This window comes from Cnephaeus nilssonii (assembly GCF_951640355.1).
Source record: "Cnephaeus nilssonii genome assembly, chromosome: 22".
NCBI classification, from domain to species: domain Eukaryota; kingdom Metazoa; phylum Chordata; class Mammalia; order Chiroptera; family Vespertilionidae; genus Cnephaeus; species Cnephaeus nilssonii.
The window spans coordinates 24,409,883-24,425,839 of NC_137093.1; the positions used below are offsets into that span (position 1 = coordinate 24,409,883).

Sequence of the window (15,957 nt, forward strand, 5' to 3'; positions counted from 1 at the left end):
AAACAAAAAATGATACAAGTGATATATCAGTTTTGTTGTTAGGTATTACAGGCTTAATAAGTGAGTCGAGTAGTTGATGCCTAATTATTTAACATAATGATTAAGTATCAAATGTGAATAGGCGGCTTACCTCTTTAGGTGATAAATTTTGTGTGTATACTGTCCCTTCTCTCCATCCTTCTCATAAGGTTCATTTTTTAAGACTTCAATTCCTTCTCCACCACCAGTCTCATTCTTACTGGCTTCTGCAACTGAGTACAGCTGCCCAACCTGATACTGAAATTTCAAAGAGTAAAGGAATCTCAGTAAGTCAGGAGTAACTGTGGAAACTTCCTATGCTAAAATCTTACTATAGAAGATATAGAAAAGCAAGTCCAAACCATTTAGCACATATGTTCTACAAGAAAACGTGACTCAAATTAGAAATGAATGTTTAGGACGAGGAACACCAGATGCTCATACAGCTTCAAGAAACTGTAATATTTTACAAGATTTCCATTATTCAAAAAAACTGCTAGTTACAAACACTCTGGTGCTTTACTATGTACTTCGATATCCACTTATCAAAAAAACACCTTGTGCCTGGCCGATGTGGCTCTGTGATTGAGCATCGACCTATGAACCAAGAGGTCATGGTTCAATTCCAGGTCAGTGCACATGCTCGGGTTGTGGGCTTGGTCCCCAGTAAGGGGCATGCAGGAGGCAGCTGATCAATAATTCTTTCTCATCGTTGATGTTTCTATCTCCCTCTCCCTTCTTCTCTGAAATCAATAAAAATGTATATATTTTTTAAAAAGGAACTCCTTCTTCCTCTACATAAAAGTTTTCTTAAAAAAACCAAACATCTTGACACTTAGTTCATTTTGAATAATAAATATACATTTTCATATCTATTATAGCTCAGTAATCTTACAAAATTTGGATGAAGGTATGGCACGTATAGAACTGTCACTTTGCCAATTAAATAAGCTGAAAAACCAGAATACCATTCTCAATAATAAAGGGGAGGGATATAAAGTATAATAATAAAAGCCTGAAAAGGCAAAAAATTGCTGACAGTGGTTTCTATTTTATTTTAAAGTGAACCAGAATTCTCAGTGGTCTGCTCCAATACCTGTGAGTGGGCAGTATTGTTCTATGCCATTCTCCAGCCACTAACCATTCCAATAAATGATAAAAAGCAAAGTTCTTGTGTTCTAATTTGTTCCTAAGGACTCAACCATGGCACTATCTCCAATCTCTTTGAATTTGACTAAATTTCTTCCTCCCAATGAAGACAGCCTGAAAAAAAATGTGGGTGTTTTGTTTGTTTGTTTTCTTTTATATAAGCATGTTTTCAAAGAAAAGCTACCTGTAAAAACTAATCATTCAAAACCAACATTTTATTTGAGGGGCAAAAAATAGGGCCAGCTATAAGCTCTGTAAATATTCCTAGCTAAAAAGCCCATAGGGCCCTGGCTGGTGTGACTCGGTTGGACATCGTCACTTACACAAAAAGGTCGCTGGTTAGATTCCCAATCAGGGCATAGACCCAAGTTGTGGGTTTGATTCTCAGTCCAGGTGTGTCTCAGAGGCAACTGAATAATCAATCAATCTCTCTCTCTCTCTCTCTCTCCCCCCGCTCTCACTAAAATCAATAAAAACATTAAAAAAAATAAAAAGCCCATAGGAATATGATATCTTGCATGTTAATTCTCATTCTCTCTCCCTTCTCTCATCTACCTCCCTCCTCCCCAGTCTCTCTGTCTGTCCATTTCTCCGTCTCTCTCTCAGGAAGCTAGAACCAAGCACATTTTTTTAAATGAATCAAATAAGTTTTTGTAGAAAGGGTTGTATTTCTTCTTTTGTTTCTCATGATAAATCATCAGTGTTTAGTCCAGTAATGCTACAGTCAATCCTTAAGTCCTTTAAAATGTACTTTTCATATTTTAAAAATAGGATTAAAATGTCTCTAAGTCAAAAGGTAAATTTGATCTTGACCACGAACAGAGTAAACAAAAATTTACACAGAAACAACAACAGTATCCAAAAAAGTGTTCTTAAGAGACTAATGTTGTGTGGCCTATTAAGCTGTCATTGTCATTTTAAAGACCAAAAAATGAAGACAAGAGATGTATTTATTAAGTACGAGTACAACAAAGAGCTGAGATTATTTTCGGTGACAATACCAAGAAAGATTTCAACATCCAAGTGGATCCAACATCCAAAACCAAAAGAAAAAAAAAGAAACAAAAACAAATGTCAATTTCCGCATTCAAGTTCAAACAATGAGCTACACAAGTAAAGAATAGGAGTGCCTGGCTTGTTTTGAGTGTTTTAATACAGTGAAACCTCAGGCACTACTGAAATATATACAGCTGTTTTCAAGTTTACATTAAACAGTGCCAGTTAGCTATTGGTTTTTAGTTCCTTCATTTTATTTTTTTTCTTTCTGTCTTCGGTCACCTGTCACTTCTATGGTTATCAGTTTGTTTTGTCCCACTTCCAATTCACTGCTTCGAATTCACTGTCAGCTCTAAGAAAACCAGATAACTGAGCAAGCGCACGTTACAGAAGGACCCAGAGGGCTTTACGTGTTTTGCTACCCATATCTTGATTTCTCTGAAGTCTTTTCTGCTTTTACTATCCTCATTCTTGGCTATACTACAGATAAATAAAACTACAAAATATGCAACTTCTGAACAGGTGATGTATTTCTGTATCATGTGCAGATCAAGAGAGACAATAATCTCTCAGTTATGTGCTGGTCAAAACATGTCTGGAATACCATTTTCAGTTGAAAGCAGTAACTGCAACGATGCAGTAGTGAGACCAGCTGGTGAGGAAGTCTAGGGGTCATGTTGTATCAGGCCAAATGAACATGCTGGACATGTTTAACCTTGTAACCTCAGAAGATGGAACAAAAGGGGTTGGGGGAAGACAGAGAACTGCCATAAGAAGACCTGAGGGGGTTACCATATGCAAGACAGAACAGGCCTATTTCTTATTGCTCAAATGGAAGGAACTTAAACTAAACAACAGTCAAGTATTATGGGGAAGCAGATTTTGGTTTAAAATACAGACAAATGTTTTTAAAAGTCCAACAGTAAAGTAGGCTTCTTCTCTAAGCAGCGAGTGACTTAACCTTAAAGTGCTGAAGTTGAGCAAGAACCTCCTTTCTCTGGGATATTGTAGACAGAATTTCTGCACTAGACAGCAGGTTAAACTACATTCTTTGGTCCCTTCCAAAACAAAGCAATGTAACAGAAATTCATTTACAATTATCTGTGTAACAACCTGTTTTTTGGTCACAAAAAACTAAAATGTCAAGGTAAATAAACACAACAAAAATATAACTTTTAGATTAACATACCAAAATGTACTATATCAATAAAATAATACAGAAGCAAACATGACTTACCTCCTGAACAGAACAGGGCAAAACCACACGGCTAAAAAGACAAAAGGAAAAAGAATATATGTTACACAGAAAATAGCTGGCTTTAAAACACATCTGTATGCTTAAAAGACCTTCTACTATAAATCCCATGATAGCATGGTACAAGGATATCATTTATGGAAGAGTGTCTTTGCAATGCCTACAGCTCTAAATAAGTGTTGTTTTTTGTTAATCCTCACCTGAGGATATATCTTTTCCATGGACTTTTAGAGAGATTAGAAGGGGTGGAGGGAGGAAGAAAGAGGGAAGAAGAGAAAGAAACATAGATGTGAGAGACACATGGACAGGTTGCCTCCTGCACATGCCCAACCAGGGCTTGGAATTGAACCTGCAACCCAGGTACATGCCCTTGACCCGGAATGGAACCCCAGACCCTTTAGCGAGAAGGCTGGTGTTCTAACATTGAGCACACCAGCCAGGTGTGTGTTTTTTAAACTGGGGAAATAAAACTACCATTCCAGCTTGTCAGCAATCACTGCATTTAGCATCTAAATTATACCAGGACCCATGGAGCTCCAGTGGCGCAATCGGTTAGCGCGCGGTACTTATAAATTATACCAGGACCCCCAAAAAGCAGTTGCAGAGATTCCTGTGAAGAGTAAAGAACAAGAGAAAACTCATTACTGAAAATTACAGGGTACAGGATGTATTATTTGTACACTGTCTGGCCAGGTTGCTCTCATGAAATTTTTAGTATGGTTTCATTCTCTATTTATATACTGTGCATTTTTGGATACTTCTCACAAATAGATGTCTTGAATTTCATGAATGAATGCTTCCCAAAACTGATCCTTCCTACCCAATTACTTCTCAATTTTATTAAGAGAAAAACAAGTAAATGGTCCTTTAGACTTAATAAGAAAAAACTTTATGGAAAATACTTTGAGCCTTATAAATATAACAACCCCTTCCAGGGTAGAGTCAATGTAAGGTTGCTATGTGTTTGATCTTGTCCAACAGAGTTTGTTGTTGGACATGCAAAAGGATCAATATACAGGCTCCGGCTTCCAAAAAAGAATACCATGGTGAACTAGATTAGAACATTGCATTTTAACTCTGGATTTTTATAATGAAGTACCTTTATGTAGTTCTACCATAAACTCTGAAAACCATCCTGGGTATCTCAGAAGAGCTGATGTTCAAAAGATCAACTTTTTTTGGCCTGGTCCTTCTCTGACTTTCCCTCCAAACCATTAAGCCAGCACCACAGTGATTTAAAGTCGTATTTTAACTCTTTCTATTATAAGGAGAGAAAAAAATCTCAAGGAACTCAGCTTGATTTTTTTTTTTTCATAGAAAATTCCCCATAGTTTTCCTCATTCCAACTTCTTTTTAGCTGCACTTTCCACCTACTTCTCTCTCCCTATTCTCCTCAAACATCTGTGCTTGAATACTCACATCACCTTAATCGTCAACAGGTACAAAACATGTCTCCTGTAATTCCCTCCTCCTAGACAACTGGAGATCACTCATCACTCTGTCTTTTTGATAATGGTCATCTAAGGACAATGAACATTCTCAAAGTCACAAAGGTTACTAATTTCTATTCTCATCAAGAATTCATTTGGTATACAGTCCTCCCATACCTAGTCATTTCAGCTGTATCTTCAGGATACACACTAATTTGCTCACTGCCTCAGTAACAGAAAAAAAAAAACTGGGGCAGAGGGGGTGCAGTGGTCAGGGGGAAGACTAGGTTATAGGCTGGGAGTGTATTTTGAAAAATATAGGAGGAAACAGACAAGATACAGGTTGGGAGAATATTATCAGAGCCTGCAATATAATGGGAGGTTGTTTAAAAAGGTGAGACATAACTACAGCTAACCTGAAGAAGTCATCGGTAGGTGGTTAAAATGTTGAGAAGCAGGAGTGTGGGGAGAGCCATCTTTTGGGAGGCTGAGCAAGGCCTTACAAAGGCCTGAACCAAGATGATGGGCTGCAGAGGAAATGGAAGGAAGGAATACAAAGGAAAGAGTTAAAGACTTCCCTGAAGTTTCACAAAGCCAAACAACCCCTGAGTGATTTTAGCAGGAAGATCCATATTTTTATATAACAACACTTCTAGGAAAACTCATTTCACGAAATGAAAGTGACTGATTAAGACATTCTGAATGAATGATGAGTCAAGTAACCTCTTCAAGATTTACTTACTAAAAAGTAAGAGAGAGAAGGGACAGGTCTTGATTTTTGATTACTAGTCTAAAAGCAGTACAGATATCCCCCACATTTTGAAAGTTCGTTCGCCACTTCACTTTTAGGAAAGACCTATGTTAGAACCTATTTTTGCTAACTGAAAGAAATACACAGAGGATTTTCACAATCACAAATAAAGGAGAAAAGTGAAAATAATATTCAGCATTTGTTTTGTAGAACTGTCACAGAGGCAGCATGCAACCGGGATGGGGGGGGGGGTGAGGGGGGGCATCAAGAGTGGCCCTACCAAGCTCCTTCCCAGGGAACCACACTCAGGATTTCAGCATCAAGCTGCCACAGCTTTGAACTGTGTCTGAGCATCAGTGCTTTATCTCGATTTATTTTGTGCATCAGTTAGCAAGACTATCCTGAGGTATCAGAAAAGCCTGAGAGATCGTCCAGGTATCACACTTAGTGTAAAACTGGATGCAATTAAGCATATTTAATGATTTTGTAGGTGTTTAGGGGAATATGGGAATAATCAAAATTTTTTCAGATACAGCTGACCCTTGAACAACATGGGTTTGAACTGTGCAGGGATGCAGATCTTTTCCAATAAATACCTGTACTGTTTCAATCCGTGGTTGCAAGCAGAGGACCCATTGTATGCATTGATCTATGCCATTTTATATAGGGGACCTAGCACCAGTGGATTTTTGGGATCCTCTGTGGGTACCAAGGGACAACTAAGTTTTAGGGGAGTCAAAATTTATACACATTTTTAACTAGGGGGGGGGGGGGGCGTTGGGGTCCCCAAGCCTGTGCATTGTTCCAAGAGTCAACTGTATTAATTAATGGTAACTGCTTCTTTGTTTTATGCCATTTCAGCTAACAAAAGGTTTCATAGGAATGCTCTACTTTCGGATAGTGGGGGAACCTGAACAGGCATACCTAGTTTTATTATGCTTCACAGATAATGCCTTTTTCTTTTTCTTTTTTTTTTTTTTTACAAATTGAAGGTTTGTAGAAATCCTGTGTTGAGCAAGTTTACTGGCACCATTTTTCCAATAGGCTGAGATGATGGTTAACAATTTGTACCAATATTTTTAATTAAGACTTGTACCTTTTTTAGACATAATGCTATTGTACACTTAGCAAACTGCCATAATACATAACGTTTATGTACACTGGGAGACCAAAAAGTTCGTGATTAGCTTCACTACGAAATTCACTTTATTGCACTGGTGTAGAACCAAACCCACAATATCTCTGAGGTATGTCTGTATTTAAAAATTTTTAAACTTCTCTAAAAATTTTCATGAAAATAATTTCCCAAATGGAACTAGCAACTAGTTCTTTAAAACCAAGATTTTATTCTAATGGCAAATTCATCTATTTGCTTAAGTAACAACTTGAAGTGAACTTCCCACCCTGAAAAGTTATTTCTAACCTTTTAATTCATGTCAAAAATAGATGGCATTTTTAAAGACAACAAACATTTGCCAAAGCATTTTACAATTTACCAACATCTTCATATAGGAATGACCTATTTATTGCTCCTAACCAAAAACAATTTTAGAAAGCTGACTTGCAAATACTAAGAATAATTGTTTTCATTCAACAACACTGAGTACTTACAGTGTGCCAGACTAGATGCTGTGTTGATGCTGGGAATACTTAAAAAATAAGAAACAGTCTCTATCTTCAAAAAGTCTAGGAGGAAATACATTCTAGGGGAGACATATGTGAGGAGTGAATATCAAGAAATGGTAATTTATAAATTGTTAGGAAATATTATACTTTGGGCACATTTTGACATTTGTTACCTCAGTGCATTCAAATTTTTATAATGAAAGTAATGGCTCACAAAAAGCATAGTGTATAACTTACCAATGGGAACTGTTTTTCATAAGTGAGCTTGACACTCCTCACATAACTGTCAGCAGAATCTACTAAGCACTTAATTCACATTTTAGGAGGGAGGAAATAACTCTAATAAAAGAAATATGATTACTCCTGTGATCTAAAATCAGTTCTGCAACTTACTTGGCTTGAGCCAAGTCCATTTCCTTCTGTCTCATATCCTCAATCTGCCTTAATATCTGCCACCTACCTACATTACAAAGATGTCAGAGTAATAAATGAGATAACACTTGCATGATACACTGTACAAAGAACCTGGAAGAAAACTTTCCTATAAATCCAAAGTTCAATACTATAAATAAGCTTTAACTGAAATGTGTCTTTTCTCAGGATCCCTATTACTGACTAAAGTTATAATTTTTTATTAATTTATTTAACAAATATTTACTGAGCATGTACTACATGCCAGGGACTAGTCTAAGATCTAGAGATATGGGAGCGAGCAAGACAAATTCATGGAGCTTACATGTGGTAAGAGAATACACAGTAAAACAGAAAAAAAAATAATTGTGTTGCATGGTAGATGGTAATAACTGCTGTGGGAGAACAATAGAGCAGGGAAAACAGATACCAAAAGGTGGGGGTTACAATTAGGTCTTCAGAGAGGGATTCCCTAAGAAGGTGATACAGTATTTAAGAAAAGACCTGAAGGAAGTGGGGGCGGGGGAGAGTTAGTGAGATGCAGAATGAACACTTCAAACGAGGGACCAGCAAGCAGAAAGGCAAGAACAGCAAGGAAGCATGTGAGCTTGGGATAAGTTAGTAAATAAAATCAGCACAGAAAAGACAATAGCATAAGACCACCCCACCCCCAGGCTATTGTACAGGCGTGGGCTTTGATTCTCAGTGAGATATGGAATCTTTTGAGGGTTTTAAGCAGAGAAGCGAAATGAGTCGCTTCCTTTTTAAAGAAAAGTTTCGGAACTAACACTAAAATAAGAATAAGGTGCCTTGGAGATGGTTAAATTCAACCAAAAGTTTCATTTTAAAAAAATGTAGAACGGAAGGAGCATTTGAAAACCCGAAAAGGGCCATAACTCGAAATCCCTAGTTGCCCAAGGGATGATGACGAAATGAACCAGCTGTGGATAGCCCAACAATCACTGCCAACCAGATTTCCTGTGATATTCAGTCCTGGCGGGTGGGAAACGCCTGACTTTCCAACAAAATCACTTCGCTGGTCTAAATGCACCTGGGAAACCCTTCTATTTGACAGACCACGTGTGAACGCCTCACTTCAACCCGGTGAGGTGGGCGGAGCCTAGAGTGTCACCCCACCTCAAAAGACAAGGGAACTGAGACTGATGGGCTTTGCTGTCAAGTCAATGCTGTCAAGTCAACCGAGCGGCCCGGGGGAGCGCAGGCTTTCCCGGCTCCTGCAGGAACTTCAGGGCGCCTAGGTCCCACCACCTCGAGTTCAGACACACCCGTGCTGCCCTCACCCGACAAGCCGATCTCCCGCCGGTTACAGGCAGGCTCCACCCAAGGCGACAAATCACAGTCAAACCCACCCCGTCTCTCCCACCCTCGGTCCCCCACCCGCGGGCCTGGGGGTAGGGGATTGGTGGGGAAGACGGGTCCCAGCGGAAACTCCCCGGCCGCGCCTTCCCGAGCCACGCGATCCGATCGGGACGCAGCCGCCTCTAACCCCGGGAGAGAGGGCAGCATTGTTGCCGCAGTAACGCCCGGAGGAGGACCCTGGGGAAGCGCCGTGGAGGGGCCTCGGGTGGGCCGGGGGCGCGGGCCGGGCGGGGGGGGGGAAGGGGAACGCGAAGGGAGCGGCCAGCCCCAGCCTCGCTCCTTCTCAGGAGTATTCCACCTACTTCTCCATCAATGAACCTCCCACCACGACCCCCCCGGGAGCCGCGATCCCGCCCACGGACCCACTCACAATTCCTTAATCAGCACCATCTTCCTGGAACCCCCAGACAGCTGCTGCCGCTACCACCTCCACCGCCGCCGCTGCCGCCGCTCACGACGCCTGCGCGGCCCCGCCTTCCTGATCACTGAGCCTGCGCGTCCACGCCCTTCCGCCGAGAGCCGTCGCGTCAGCGCGGGAGACGGGCTAGCTCCGCCCCCGTTCCGCGCCCCACCCTGCGCGCACGAGGCCTCCACTGCGGCTGCGCGGCCGGCGGGAGGGCGTGCGCCTTCTACTGCGGCTGCGCGAGCCCCGCGCGCGGCGGCCGCTCGTCATCTCCCAAAGGCTCCTCCTTCCCAGTCAAGTTCCCTCGGGGCGGCTGCTTTCCGGTGAGTGTACCAGTTGGTTCCCTGGAAGCCGCGTTCTGGTGACTAAGGACTAAACTCCCTCGCCTTTTGTGAGAGGAGGTCCGCCTTTTTGACAGACATTTCGCTTTCGAAGTAAACGTGAAGGACTTCTGACGGGTTCGCGAGGCCGCCGCCGGCGCCGCGTTCCGCTCCCCTCAGAGGCCCCGTCAGATTCCGCGGGAAGAGGGTCACCTGGCTCAGGGCTCGCGGGCGTCTTCCCGAAGCCTCGTGAGTGCCGCCGTCCGACCATTCCTCAGCGCGCTAGGGCCCACAGCGGTGGCCACACGCGCTCCCCGACGCCCAGATTTCACCCCTGCCCTGGAACCCACAACCCCACAGCTGCTGTGACTCGACAGGAGGTGCTTCCAACCGAGTCCGTCCCCCCCCCCCCCCCCCCCCCGTGGGGAAAAGAGGTGCTCGGCCTGAAGACCCGGGAAAGGGACCTGTCCTGGGAAGACGTTAGTGCAGTCACAGTGAATGCCCCCCACTCCCCGCCCCCCCCCCCCACACACACCCCCAGGCTCCAGCCTGAAAAGCCCAAAGGTGGACCTTAGGATGAGTTGTAGCCCAGGGGGTCACTCTCTTACTCCATACTCTATGCCAGGACAGTTCTAGGGGGAAACTTCTAGAAACGAAATAGACAAGAGTTCCCGTTCTCACTTAGAAACGAGAGAATTGGGCGCTAAGTGCTATTCTGTGAATAAAATTAAGAGGAATGGCGGAGGCAGAGCAATCAAGGGAAGGACACTCAGGAGGCAGCTTTGGAGCTTAATTTATAAATAGCTCAACCTGTGAAGACAGGGAGAGGCACTCCCTTCAGAGGAAAGGAAACCCTGAGGCTGAAATAAGCCTCGAGTATTTGAGGCGCAGATAGAGGTCAGGTGTGGCTGGAACATCCGAAGTGAGGGGGGGAGGGAAATAAGCTGGGACTAAACGGATCACCAGGCCACAGTCAAGAATTTGAATCGTCTTCTAAGAACCAGGGGAAGCCCTTAAAAAGATGATTAAAAGAATAAAAAATGTCATTAAGACACTGCTACAGAAACCTATATGTTGTATCTGATACTGGGGCACACCTATGGAATTAGGGCTGCCTCCAAAAAAAAAAAAAAAAGTAGTGGAATATTTACCAAAAAGCTGGAAACTTCCTTCTAAGGCAGCCCCCGGATTCACTGAGTTTCTGTGATGTGCGAAGCACTATGCTAGTTCCTGGCAAGGTTTCCAGGAAACGCGCGCTTACTTTCAGGGACCTTAGAAACGGAATAGCTTCAACTGATTGGGCACGTGTTACATGCCAAGTACTGTTCTAGGTAATGAAGGTATCTTATCTCATTTCACCCTTAGGACATCATTATGAGATAGGTATTTTAGCATGCTTTAGAAAGGGGGCGGGGGGGGGGGGGGAAGGGGGATCAGAAAGCCAAGTTAAGTGACTTGTGCAAAAATCACTCAGCTAGCTTTTTTATAGAACCGGGTTTCAACTCCAGGTTTTTAAAACGCCAGTGTCTTGGTCTTGCCACTGCCCTGACTTTTTTCTAGATAAAAATAAAAAGTCGAGGCATGCAGACCATCTTTATAGCATACTAGAGGCCAGGTGCACAGATTTGTGCACCCGTGGGGTCCCTCAGCCTGGCCTGCAGGGATGGGGCAAAACCAGCTGGTGCCAGGATTGGTCCAGGTTATGTCCGTGTTCTGCCTGTCTTGCCCAGTCCGGGATTGGCCAGACCTCAGCAGCAAGCTAACCTACCAGTCGGAGTGTCTGCCCCCTGGTGGTCAGTGCACATAATAGCAACTGGTTGAACCGTGGAATGAACGGTCAGACACAGCATATTAGGCTTTTATTATATAAGAGGATAATTGATCTTAGCTATGGAAAGGAGATTAACAGCAGATTTTAATACTATGCCCCTGTATATTAGAGTTTGGAGATGTTATTTAAAGTCCAAGGAGATGATATTAATTACCAAACTTATAAGTAGTCATTTTATGTTATAGTTCCTCCCTAAATGTTATGCAGGCTGAAAATATAACTAGCCTTAAAAACATGGATAAGTTTGTGGTTGACATGCTTTATCAAAGATTAAGAAAAATTAGGGCTGAAACCGATAGAGCATCGGCCTGCGGACTGAAAGGTCCCAGGTTCGATTCAGGTCAAGGGCATGTACATTGGTTGCAGACACATCCCCGGTAGGGGGTGTGCAGGAGGCAGCTGGTCGATGTTTCTCTCTCATCGATGTTTCTAGCTTTCTATCCCTCTCCCTTCCTCTCTGTAAAAAATCAATAAAATATATTTTTAAAAAAAGAAAAATTAGGACCCTGCAGAACATTTCTGTAACTTTCTAAGTCTTCCCACAAGTGTTCACTGATTCCATTGTCTGCATAGCACAGTATCTGCTCATATTACTCAAATGAATGAAGAGATGGTGTGCTGGGTATAGCATAACAGTATGGACATTGTCTTCCTTTCCCATCTAAAGATTCATAATAAAACAATTGAGCCCTGGCCAGGTACTCAGTTGGAGTGTCCTCCCGTACACCAGAAGGCTGTGGGTTGGATCCCCATTTGAGGCTCTCATGGAGGGGCAACTGATCAATGTTTTTCTTTTTCTTTTTTCTTTCAATGTTTTTCTCTTACATCGATGTTTCTCTTTGAGGATTAAAAAAAATACACTCAATTGAAAACTACAAGGATGGATTAAGAAAGTAACAACCAGTTTATATTTGTTGTGAGGAATAAAAGATATTAAGTGTATAAAGCACCCATCATACACATTATCTGGGAGGTGTTCAGTGAATGGCAATCATTTAAAAGCATACAGCTTTCAGAGAGCAGAACAGTAAGATATAATTAAATAGTAAGATATAATATTCAGTTTGGGATATGCCTATAGCCCTTTGGCAGGCAATTTCCAGTAACACACTGTCTTATCAGTAAGGATTTACATGACCATCTGGTCGGGAAGTTGCTTCAGCTACCATTGTCTCAACTAAACTGTGCATAACTCTGACCTTTGCCAGGGCTCAAGGGTCACCAGCATTCCGGGCTCCTTGTCCACACCTCTCTGCTAGTGAAGACAATAGGCGGCTCCCCACATGAGGTGATAGCTCATTGTGGTTTGGATTTGCATTTCCCTAATGATTAGGGATGCTGAGCACCTTTCCATGTACCTGTTGGTCATCTGTATGCATCTTTGGGAATATGTCTGCTCAGGTCCTCTGCCCATTTTTAATCAGATTGTTTCTCTTTTTTTCTACTGAGTTGTATGAGTTCTTTATATATTTTGGAAATTAACCCTCTACCAGATATGATTTGCAAATATTTTCTGTGCAGAAGCTTTTTAGTTTAAATAGTCCTACTTGTTCTTGCTTTTGATGCCTTTGCTTTTGGTGTCAAACAAAAAATCATTGCCAGGACCAGTGTAGGGGCTTATCATCTATATTTTTCTATATTACTTATCCATCTGTATTTTTTATATTATTTATCCATTTTATAATTGGGTTATTTTTGTCTTGAGTTGTAAGATTTTAAAGTATATTCTGGATATGAGTTTATTGATACACATAATTTAATGTATTGTTTACTTAATGGTGTTCTTGTTGTTATTATTGTTGTTAAACCTCACCCAAGGATATTTTTTCCATTGATTTTTCTAGAGTAGAAATGGAGGGAGGGAAGGTACAACGGAGGTAGGGAGGGAGGAAAGATAGATAGATAGATAGATAGATAGATAGATAGATAGATACTGGGAGAGATTGAGATTGGTTGCCTCCCCAACACGCCCCAATTGGGGCCTGGGAGGAACCTGCAACCCAAGTATGGGCCCTTGACCAGAAAGCGAACCCTTGGTGCTTGGGCCATCTCCCTAACCACTGAGCAACACTGGCTAGGGCTAATGGTGGCTTTTTAAAGAACAAAAGCATTTTGATGAAATTCAATATGTCAGTTTTTTTTAAACCTTATGTTTTTTGTGTCCTAGCTATGAAATATTTTTTTTTACTCCAAAATTGCAAAGATTTTTCTCCTACATTTTCTTCTTAGAAGTTTTTTACTTTTTGCTGTTTTAATTAGGTTTTCAGTTCCTTTAGAAAGAGTTTGACAATTGCTACAAAATCAAGCCTGCTGGGCTTTTGGATGGGTTTGGATTGAATTAATCAATTTGGGGAGAATTGACAATTTAATGATGAGGTTTCGAATCCATGAAAATTCAGTTCTTTTTCTTTACTATCTCTTGACAGTGTTTTATATTTTTCAGTATAGAGATCTGAAACATAAAATGCTTAGAAATATGTTTTTGTTAAATGTATTTATAAGCATTTTATGTTTTTGGATGCTCTCGTTATTTTTAAAATTTCAATTTTTAATTGTTAATCCAGTAAAACCTCCATATAATGGGTTAATTCAGGCCAGGGGGTGTCTGTTAAAGCTGAAAGTCCATTATATAATAAAGTAGATTTTCCAAATGTGTATGTTAAAAATTGACAAATTAGTTTACCTGTTTATACTTAATGTAGACATGTTTGTGTAATTAAAATTAAGTATTTATGAAAAGTTTAATTTCACAGAAAAATTTTCTATACATATTACTATAATTTTAAATTTATGCTGAATAGGTCCAGCAAATAAATGCATTTCCCAGTCACTGTGAATAAACAAATGCCTATGGCTGGGATGTGGCTTAGTGTACCTGGGAACATCGGCCGGCACGTGTTAAAACTGCTGCAGAAAGTCATGCCACGTGTTGAGAGAGATGTGGTGTGATCACATGCTAATCATTCCCTGAACATTGTTTATAAGCATTGACTCTTGGACTTAAATATGTAGACTATAGTTATAGATATGTAAAATTTATTTATGTTGGTGAAATTACGACATTGGTTTTTCCAACATATGGCCTACTCACTAAAATTGGTTAAAAATAACTGAATTAATAACAAAACAAAAAAAACCCTGTTAATTTAGTTATAAGCAAATCTTGGTTAAAAGCATTTTAAAATTATCAGGGTGTTAATTTTCACATATGACATATAGACTGGAAATTTTGTCCATTAAATATGAAATCCGTTAAATCGAGGTCTGAGGTCCACAAAATCAAGGGTTTACTGTGTACGGATACACATTATGATTGCTGCATCTTCCTGGTGAATTGAAGGCGTTATAATTATGAAATGTTTCTCTTTATCTCTAGTTATTTCTTATCTTGAAGTCTACATTATTTGATTTTAATATAACCAATTCATTAATCTTAGTCATACTTATGTATTTTTTAATGGCACATCTTTCCATCCATTTACATTCTGCCTATTTTGTGTCTATTTAAAGTGTATTTCTCATGGACAGCATGAGTAATGCTTTTATACCCATTGGACAACCTCTGCATTTTGGAATGTTTAATCCACTAACAGTTAATATAATTATTGATATAGTGGATATTTATCACCTTAGATTTTGTTCTTCTGTTTATGCTTATTAACTCTTTCTCATCATATATTTTTATTTTTATTAAAAAAATTGTTTTTAATCCTCACCCAAGGATTTTTTTCCCATTGATTTTTAGGAAGAATGGAAGGCATGGAAGCAGGAGGGAGAAGGACATAGAAAGACAGAAAGAGAGACAGTGATCCATGTGAGAGAGAGACATCAATTGATAGCCTCCCACATGCACCCCGACGGGCTGGGGACCAAACCCGCAACCCAGGTACGTGCCCTTGAATGGGAATTGAACTGGTGATCCTTTGGTTTTTGGTCTGAAGCTCTAATCACTGAGCAACACCAGGGCTCTCTTCATATTTTTAAAAGTTGGTACTTGAGGAATTAAAATGTATAAACTTAATTTTTCATAATCTACTTAGATTTAAATTTTATGTACCACAGCACATAAAATATAAGAAACTTTCAGCCATATGGGTTCATTTACTTTAGTCCTCTGTTCATTATGATATAGTTGCTAAAAATCATGGCGGGGGGCGGGGGGGGGGACATCCAGCCAGCGAAATCATTTGGTCTGACCCTGCCAACATATTAGGGGTGAGTTAATTAAATGTTTGACCAAATATAGCAGGCTAATTTTTAAGTTGATAATTTTGTGTGGCCCTCCAATGAAGTTATAATTGTCGAAATGGCCCTTGGCAGAAAAAAAGGTTCCCCACCCCTGCTATACATAATACGTGTAGAAACAGGATTAACTCCATTATACAAG

At 40.7% G+C, this 15,957-nt stretch overlaps 1 protein-coding gene and 1 long non-coding RNA gene across 11 annotated transcripts in view; one reads left to right on the forward strand and one right to left on the reverse strand.

The window, feature by feature from the left end:
- PITPNB (phosphatidylinositol transfer protein beta) overlaps positions 1–9,489 on the reverse strand; it is a 60,032-nt gene extending 50,543 nt beyond the window's left edge. For both annotated transcript variants that reach the window (XM_079762784.1, XM_079762785.1), the window contains exons 1-3: positions 9,387–9,489; positions 3,401–3,431; positions 131–276 (exon numbers count right to left, since the gene is read on the reverse strand). In XM_079762784.1, the coding sequence (XP_079618910.1) occupies positions 131–276; positions 3,401–3,431; positions 9,387–9,406 (197 nt within the window). In that variant the 5' untranslated portion in view covers positions 9,407–9,489. The remainder of the gene's footprint in view (positions 1–130; positions 277–3,400; positions 3,432–9,386) is intronic.
- Positions 9,490–9,610: 121 nt separating this feature from the next.
- LOC307094425 overlaps positions 9,611–15,957 on the forward strand; it is a 59,088-nt gene continuing 52,741 nt past the window's right edge. For 8 of the 9 annotated variants that reach the window (XR_013813064.1, XR_013813065.1, XR_013813066.1 and 5 more), the window contains exons 1-2: positions 9,611–9,742; positions 15,316–15,456. This is a non-coding gene — a long non-coding RNA (uncharacterized lncRNA). The other variant, XR_013813072.1, reaches the window with a different exon arrangement.